This window comes from Miscanthus floridulus, chromosome 8, assembly GCF_019320115.1.
Source record: "Miscanthus floridulus cultivar M001 chromosome 8, ASM1932011v1, whole genome shotgun sequence".
Classification (NCBI taxonomy): domain Eukaryota; kingdom Viridiplantae; phylum Streptophyta; class Magnoliopsida; order Poales; family Poaceae; genus Miscanthus; species Miscanthus floridulus.
The window spans coordinates 113,234,731-113,244,009 of NC_089587.1; the positions used below are offsets into that span (position 1 = coordinate 113,234,731).

Here is a 9,279-nt window from a genome sequence, read left to right on the forward strand (position 1 = left end):
TCCTCGTTGGAGCACCCGCACAAGGGTGTAGCTCCCCCTTGATCCGCGCAAGGATCAAGTGCTCTCTACGGGTTGATTCTTTGACAATCCGTCGTGGTGAATCACCCACAATCGCTCACAACTTGAGTTGGGTCATCCATAAGCTCCGCCGGATGATCATCAAGCTCCCAATCACCACCAAGCCGTCTAGGTGATGGCGATCACCAAGAGTAATAAGCACGAACTCTCACTTGACCACGACAAGCCTAATGATAAGGGTGGATGCACACTTTGCTACTCTTGCTTTCACTAATGAGGTCTCTCTCTTGTATTCTCAAATCTCAATCACCTCACTAGGACATTGCTCTTCTTGGCACTCTCAAGAGTGTTTCTTAGCTGTTGGAATGAGTAAAAGTACCCCCTCGCACGAATGGAGAAAGTATTTATACACCCCGTTAAAAACGAACCGTTATATGCCTCTGTGGGGTGACTGGACGCTCTGGTCAGTTCTCCCCGCCACCGAGTGTTTAAGTTGTGACAAGACGCTGGACAGCATCTAGTCAGCACTGACCGGACGCATCCGGTCACGATTTTCCCTCTCTGGAACCTTATTGGAGTCGACCGGACGCTGGCACCCAGCGTCCGATCGCTCACCTCTCAGCGTCCGGTCACTCACCTCTCTCTTGATCAAATGAACTGACCAAACTTTGCGCCAGTGTCCGATTACACCAGAACCAGCATTTGACCCTCCATTCACTTCCAACTCTCAATCATACGTAAATGAAGTTTGCTCCAATTAATCTAAGGGCTATTTAGGAGCTACCTAGTGCTAGATTTGACAAGTGTGCACCACACCTAACCCACTAGACTCACCTAGGTCAAGCTACTCGTCCATACCCCCTTAATAGTACGGCCAAAGGAAAAACAAAGTCCTAAACTACTCTAAGTGTCTCCTCAACACAAAACGACACTTAGAACTAGTCCGTCCTTAACCTTGTCGTTCATCCTTTGAAAACTGAAACGATTTCCATCGTAGGGGCATGACCACCATTATTGCCCAATCAATTTTCATTATCATGAACTAACTTAATTGCATCTGCAAAACACACGTTAGTCATAGTAATCATGTATTATCATTAATCACCGAAACCCAACTAGGGGCCTAGATGCTTTCATCCACCACCCGCTCCTGTAGCTATTTGGATCTATTTTGTGTCAAAGAGGTAAAACCAGACAACACCCAAGAAGTCTCTAAAAATATGCTTTCACAAGGCAGAGAGGAAAGATAGAGCTAAAAATAGTAGCTTCATGAAGCTTCAACCTAGACCCATAGGCCCCACCGTGCTTGCATGTCAGATTTGCTCCCGCTGACACGAGGATAGGCGTGCAGTTCGTCGTGGTGTCGCCACTGGGGCACGACCGTCGGGGCACATAGCTCGCTGTAGAGCCACGGTGGGCCTGCTAGGACGCGTGGCTACCGGGGCGTGGTCGCCTAGCGCACATCCGCCAGGGCACGCAACCACTAGGAGGGCGAGTTGGTGGCTCTGAGAGGGCGCGTGGCCACTGGGGCGTGGTCACCTGGCGCACATCCGTCGGGGCGCGTGGTCACCAGAGGGAGAAGATGATCGAGGGAGGTGTCTGGAGAAAGAAGAAAGGGAGAGAGAAAAAGTGACAGAAGCATAAGGGTATTTTAAACCTTTCAACATTTTTCTCTACTAAGCAGATAGTTTATCAAAACAGATTCAACTCCACCGAAAAAACTGTCTGTGAAGCCGAAGAAAAAATAGCTCTACGTGTCAAACAGTGCCTTAGCCCTTAGGGCTATCTTCCAAGGCAACGTTCAGTTTCATCCCATATTTCTGTAACCTTTCTTCGATGATTAAATCAGCCGGTGGAACGTTCAACCTCAGCCGGAGACCCAGCATCGTGGCCCGTCCCCCACCGTGCAATCAGCTGTGAGCGAACGACAGCTCGCTCAGAGAGACAGAGTCCGCTGTAGACTTGTATATACGCATGGCTATCTAATCAGTTAAGAGCAGAGCCCTCTAGCCGGCCGGTAGCGGCGTGCTCGTGCTGGCTGGATGCTGCGGTGACTCTCTCTCTCTCTCTCTCTCTCAACACCCGCGCGTCTGTCCAAAGTTGCGTGTGCCATCTGAGCAAGTGCCATCATGGCCCTACCACACCTCTAGAAGAATAGCACACATGAACATGCAGCAGAGCAAGCATGGCCACAAGCTCCGAGGCCGCTATATATCCCATCGAGGATACCCTGGCAAATCCACTCCCAAACGCATTGGCCAAAACTGACCGTTTTGACTGAAAAAATAAGTTGAATAAGCCGAATATGGGGTAAACCGAACAGGACCCCGTTCGGCTTACCCCATATTCGGCTTGTTCGCGACGTTTTTCAGTCGGAACAGTGTTTTCCTCTCACAATAATTTAGCCAGAACAGTGTTTTTCAGTCAGTTTCAACCAAGATTCAGACCAGCGAACGGGGCGTACCTTTGCCTGATAGCTAGCTACATACTCTGGGCGTACGTGCAGTGCGGAAGAACTCAAATACAGGTATATATATATGTATCTCTCTCTATATATACATATATGTTACCACATCATTATATTCAGCCTTTGTGTGTTCTTATATATTTGAATGAAACAAGGCACTGTTCTGCTACAACTAGTCTATCTATTATTATTTCCTGCTTGTTTGCTAGTGTCTTGCCAAAATATTTCAAGTTAAGAATTAATAAGTATATATGTTGAGTTCCCACTATCACACTAATCATAATTGAACATCAACATAATCATATGTACATACTTATTTTGAAAGGGCCTATAACCTAGTGGTTACAAGAGCCTCAGTAGCACCATAAGTCCTGGGTTCAACTATCCGTGAGAGCGAATATTCCAGGTTTTAACATGTTCTACTTTTAGTGGTAAGCGATGTTCCCGTCGACAGCGAGACGCCTGCAGTGACTTCGTCAATCTTGAGTTGTGAGTGTCTGCGTTGTACTGTGTATTCGCAAAAAATATGTACATACTTATTATTACCAGATTCCATTAATTATTTTTCTTGACTTTTTGTATTTTGTTTAGTTAGTTTATTATGACCACTAAGGAATGAATGAACTATAATAGAATTTTAAAACAGCGATGTGCATGATCATTACAATTAGCGCGTGTTCAGTTCCACCCCAAAATCCCAAAAAGTGCTACAGTACCTATCACATCGAATGTTTGCGGCCCGTGTATGGAGCATTAAATGTAGACGAAAAAAAACTAATTGCACAGTTTGGTGTGAAATTGCGAGACGAACGTTTTGAGCCTAATTAGTCCATGTTTGAACACTAATTACCAAATAAAAACGAAAGTGCTACGGTAACCCAAAATTCCAACTTCCTGGAACTAAACACGCTGTTAATCTTCCCGTAGATCTGATCCAATTAAATTGGGTTCTACTCTTGCTGAACTTAAAAATGTATACTACCAAAAGTAATACGATTCATGTTCCATGAAAATTATATTATACTAGAAGACTTATGATAATTATAGCTAGATAGCTTAAATTATTTCTCTTATATATAGATACCAGTTTGAGTAAATTATTCAATAGATGCCATCAATATATATAATTGACTGTTGGAGAAATTGTTACAAATCCCTATTGCACACAGAATAGTTCAAGTTCACCAAATCTCATAACACAGACAATTTCCTGTTAATGATACCAGCTTGAAGATAAAAGATAAAATGATATCATCATACTAACATATGAAGCATACGCATATATATTTGGCATTTTCTTGATTAATTAGTTTGGAAAGTGCTTAATTAGGCCTTTGGAAGTCAAGAAGTTCAAAACTTTAATTCCGACAACCCATAAATCCCAAACAAGGTTATACTTCAGCTGTTCAAGTATGCACTCAACGTATGTGGATCTCCAGCTTCCAGCTAATTCATAGCATGATCAGAATGAATATCATTTATTAGGAATTTGTATAGATACATGTTGTGCCTCGAATATTGTGGAAAACATGTCATGCCAGATAATGAAAACATGCTGTGAATCAATCAAAGAAAGAACATGCATACACTGCAGAAAAGAAAATGATAACACATAGTTAAATGCATGAAACAATCAATATTTTTATCCTCCAATTAATGAATAATAAGTACATAGAGAACGCCTTTCATAAACATCAAGCATGCATGACATGACAAGTATCCTTTATTGGAACTATAGAAACAGGAAACAAAAGTATATATAAAACTAAGCCACATCAATCATACAGTATGATATTTTTTTATCGGCTGTCCAGTTCTTCGAGCTATTTGACTGATGGTTTATGCGGCTGATAAGTCGACTGATATTGATTTATTGTAAGAGAAAAATACTGTATCAGGGCTGATAAGCCAAGCGAGCATAATCTAAATTTGGATTATGTGGTTCGGCTGTGGATGGCTTTGACATTTAAAACTGCTTACTTTCTTATTCCCTTTCATCAATTATATATGTCAGAACCTCATCATTCTAGCTGAGTTGTTTTTTAGCAAATACTATGTATAAGGTTTGTCATCATTTTTACTAAATTTTTCAATAGTTGAGACTATGATTTGAGTAAAATAAAGAGGAAGGGGTAGCTGAATTTTGGCTTGCTACCAGCTTATTCTTGAGCATGCATGCTGCTAGATTACACATGTGACAGAACAAATCAATACAGTTCTAACTTTAAATTTCATTGCAGGCATGTATTGTACAAAACCCTTTTCCAATAGAGTTTTTTTAGAGTTATCCTTCTAGTCTAGATGGAAAACATATATAGCCTCAAGCCCGAGGTTCGATTGTTTTGGGCAATTTAGTTTTAGTCTTTTATTACCCCTGCTAGCACAATTCAACTATTATAAAGCCTTTACCGAAATGTCTTGTGTATTAATATATCATCAAATATTCTTTAGTTCACTCTACAAGTGGTAGAAATAATCAAATAATTAATTCTTGTCTAGGTATACAGTATACTGATGGACTAAAATTGGCAATGCAGTATATATGTAGAAGCTTGGGCAAACTAGGTATACAGTATACTGATGGACTAAAATTGTCAATGCAGTATGTAGAAGCTTGGGCAAGCATGTATACCACACGTGTCTTTTCCTTCATATGCAACTTCCTACATGCCGTTCGTTCAATGATTGAACGCAATTCTTCTTTACTTGCTGTCAATCAAACAGTACTATTTCCCTCTACCATCTTACAGTACTATTTGGCCGGGCTCCAGCGGCTCCAGCTCCGGCCTGTCGGCTCCTGAGCGGCCGACACCCGTCTACTGTTCACCGGAGCCGTTTTTCTCTCTCCTCCTTTCCTCTCTCACTGACACCACCGGAGCCGGAGAAGCTCGTTTTTCTAGCTCCGCGGCTCCGGCTCCTGGGCGGCCGACACCCGGCTACAGTGCAGGAGCCAGAGCCAGCGGGAGCCCGGCCAAACGGGGCCTATGCATCTGATCGACAAACCAATTAACGAGTCCCAAGTTCTGAATCGCCATGCTTTCTTGCTCATAAACACAATTGAACTTAACAATTCTAAATATCATGGTTCGTGGGATCATTACTTTTGTTTGCTGGAGAGTCGTGAATTATAGCTACGTTCCCATTTTCAGTTAGTTTTAGTTAGAAGTTACAACATCACAAATAAGGATAACACCACCCAGTGAAGTTGGGTAATTTTCTGATACCTATAAAGGCAATATTTAATCTTGATGAAGCCCTATTATAATTGGACAGAAGAATAACTACATTGATTATTTCTTGAAAACAATTTGTAGACTCATTTTTCTGAATAGGTGAAACAACAGAGCGAAGCATATGATAGTGTTGTGCTGTATATGAGTAGACATGTTCTTGAGACGTATGAAGTGTATGTGAAAGTACCATGCATGGCATCCCATATGCATATGAACACCGTGCAACATAGAGTGACTATATAAGTACTTTCTGTTGTAACTTTGGCTGAAATTTATGCAATGTTCTGAAGAATAATATCATCTAAATAACAGGCAGCATGCAATTGTATTTGCTAATAATGAGTTGCAAACTATTCAGGTGCATGTTTTTTGGGATATAATAGACACAAGGTATTTCTTCTGCTGACCTTTTTGATGCGCATGGGTTTAGTGTCTGAACTCTGAAGAGCTTTGAGGTATGGAGGTAAGATGTAAGGAACTCAAATGTGGTGACACATGAATCACCCTAGACCATGTAAATTGTTGATTTTCTTTGTATAGCACTTAAACTCTTCGCAGTGTAGAGTTGGAAAATTTATGATAAGGAACAGCGAATAAGTAAAGTGTACATTCTCAGGTACTCCAAATCGTGTAACTCTAAAGGCCTCAAATCATTAATAACAAAAGTTCCAGATAATTCAAGTAAAAGTCCCATTCTGATTCTAATGCAAATCTGCCATATATTTGAGTTTAAGCAAATTATCCATATCCATGTGCTACTTTACCATTTGGTTAATATTTAGAACTTGTATCTTGCCTGAAGAGTTCAACAACTGAGTGTTGCAGAAATGCGTATGTTGCGATGGATTTGCGGTTACACAAGAATGGACTGAGTTCGGAACAATGATATATGTGATCGCCTAGAGGTAGCACCAATTGAAGAAAAGCTTATCCAACATCGGTTGAGGTGGTTTGGCCATGTCCAAAGGAGACCTCCAGAGACACTAGTACATTGTGGAGTCCTAAGCCAAGCAAATAATACGAGGAGAGGTAGAGAAAGACCGAAATTGACATGGGGATGCAATAAAAAGATATTTGAAAGCTTGGGATATACCTAGAGATCTATGTTTGAATAGGAGTACTTGGAAAACAGCTATTGAAATGTCTGAATCGTGACTTGGGGCTCTTGGTGGGTTTCAACTCTAGCCTACCCCAACTTGCTTGGGACTGAAAGGCTACGTTGTCGTCGTCGTCGTCGTTGATCTTGCCTGAAGAGTGATATTTAATTAATTTTCTAGCATTACTAGCTAGGTTCCATAATTATTTTTATTTCATCTGATAATTGATGGTTGAAATCCTGTGTTCAAATTGTGCTTGAAGGATCATATATGCCCATGGAGTTTTCTACAAAACTCAGAACATGGAACTTCATAAACCTCAAAGTTACGGCATCAGTACACTAAATAAAAGTAACAAATATCAATAGCACGATTATATGAATAATTGACAAACAGAAATAGCTAATTAATCATAATAAGGTTAATTGCCATTAACCAAAAGTCGATAACACAAACCCAGGTTAATGGGTCTTGAATTCTTGATTGATAGAGAACCACCGGTTGATTTATATGTACTATGTAGGATTTTTTTCATGGCAGAAGAAGCCTAATTACGTAATGGAAATCCTCACGCGTTAGAGTTTAGACCTATAATGTTTGCATACCATACAAGAAATCACCTTGGCATTCCTCCGTTGCATCTCGCCATCTCCTCTAGCTGCCGGCAATACTGGTAGTAGTACTCCAGCCCGTCCACCTGCTGCGGCTGCTCCGTCGTTGCTGCTGCCGTTGTGGCCTCCGGCATGATCCAGCCCAGCTCACCGCAGCCGTGTTCTTCCATAAGCGCCGGTGGCCCATCAGGACCGCCGCCGCCTCTGCTTCTTGCCTTCTTTGTCGCCTCCTCCCTCGAGTCCGCCGTCAAACAGCAAGTGCTTGAGGAGCTCCCGTCCCCTCTCCCCTTCGCCACCGTCGGTGGTCCTCCTGAGACCACAGCCGCCGGCTCGGCTGCGTCGACGAGGCGGTCGATGGCCGGCTTGGACTGGGCGAGGAGCCAGTTCAACGTCTTGCTGGCCTTGTCGAACCCAAGCCGGTCCTGCAGCGCGAAGAACTCTCGCGCGACCCCGACCGACAGCCGCATCCGGCGGTCGCGCACGCCCTGCGCCGTGCGGATCTTGCTGTGCCGATCTGTCCGGAACGGCCGCTTCCGCGGTGCGGCCGCGGCATGGCCGCCGGCATCCACCACCACCGGTACGGGCGACCCGTTCCTCAGCAGCAGCTCCCTCGCCCCCGCTGCTGCCGGCGCCTGCAGGGGGGCCGTCGTCTCAGGCTGCTGGAACACCGCCTCCAGGGTATCCTGGTGGTGGAACGACATGTTGGCGGGGAAGATCTGCCCGCCGTACCCGTCCCAAGACATCGCGGTCGACGGCATAAGAAAACAAGGAGCTGCAGTAGGGTTCGGCAAATGACTGCTCTTGCTGGTAGACGCAAGAATAGCGGGCTTCAGCGGAAACTTCTTTTCAACGGCGACGAGGCTACAGCGACGCTACGACAGATAACAATTTTATAAAGAAGAAAATAATTAAAAATATTTAATTAATTAGATGAGCTGTTTTGAGATCCATATAAATTTTTAGAAAGAGGAGTACCGAAGCCGTTCTTAAGAAAAAAACATGAAAACATCAATAATTAATGAAAAAACATGGTAAATATAAAATTTGATGAACACAAATATGTTTGTAGGGTTTGATGAGGCTATATTCCGCTATTTTTTTCATTGAGACGCAATGATGATGACGGTGATGAGGCCGGCTGCTAGGGTAATGACGTAGCGTTTGTGTGTTGCTGTGCACTCTGCACTATTTGTCTCTGTATGGCTAATGCTAAACTAAACCATTAATTTGTAAGGCTGTGTTTAGTTCCAGAAAGTTAGAATTTGGGTCTACCTTAGCACGTTCGTTTTTATTTGGCAAATAGTATTTAAACATGGATTAATTAGACTCAAAACGTTCGTCTCGTAATTTCCCACCAAACTGTGCAATTAGTTTTTTTTTCGTCTACATTTAATGCTCCATACACAGACCGCAAATATTCAATGTGACAGGTACTGTAGCACTTTTTAAGATATTAAGGTGAAACTAAACAGGGCTAACTAACAGAGGCGGTAGAAGTACAGGCTAGCTTCTGCCGCAGTGGTATATATAAAGCGCTACAGCGGCCTTTTGTTTGCAATGGAGCATCTCATGCACAGTGCGCCTACCTGCTAGTTTTACTTTTACTACAGCTATGTGTAGCTATATGTACATTGTTACAGAGGGAAAAGAGACATAAGGGCGCGTTTAGTTTCGAAAATTTTTGGTTTTTGACTATCGTAGCATTTTCGTTTGTATTTGGTAAAAATTGTTCAATTATGGGCTATTTAGATTTAAAAGATTCGTCTTATCAATTATAGGTAAACTGTGCAATTAGTTATTCTTTTTACCTATATTTAATACTTCATGCATGTGCCGCAAGATTTGATGTGACG

The 9,279-nt window shown here is 42.5% G+C and overlaps 1 protein-coding gene across 1 annotated transcript; it reads right to left on the bottom strand.

The window, feature by feature from the left end:
* Positions 1–7,370: 7,370 nt before the first annotated feature.
* LOC136473299 (transcription factor TB1-like) lies at positions 7,371–8,184 on the bottom strand. The gene has a single exon (XM_066470967.1). It carries the CDS (start codon positions 8,182–8,184, stop codon positions 7,432–7,434), a length of 753 nt encoding a protein of 250 aa, XP_066327064.1. The 3' UTR covers positions 7,371–7,431.
* Between the last annotated feature and the right edge of the window lie 1,095 nt (positions 8,185–9,279).

Excerpts from the sequence above, each read along its gene's own strand:
- LOC136473299 (XM_066470967.1), bottom strand. The coding sequence starts at position 8,184 with ATGCCGTCGACCGCGATGTCTTGGGACGGGTACGGCGGGCAGATCTTC.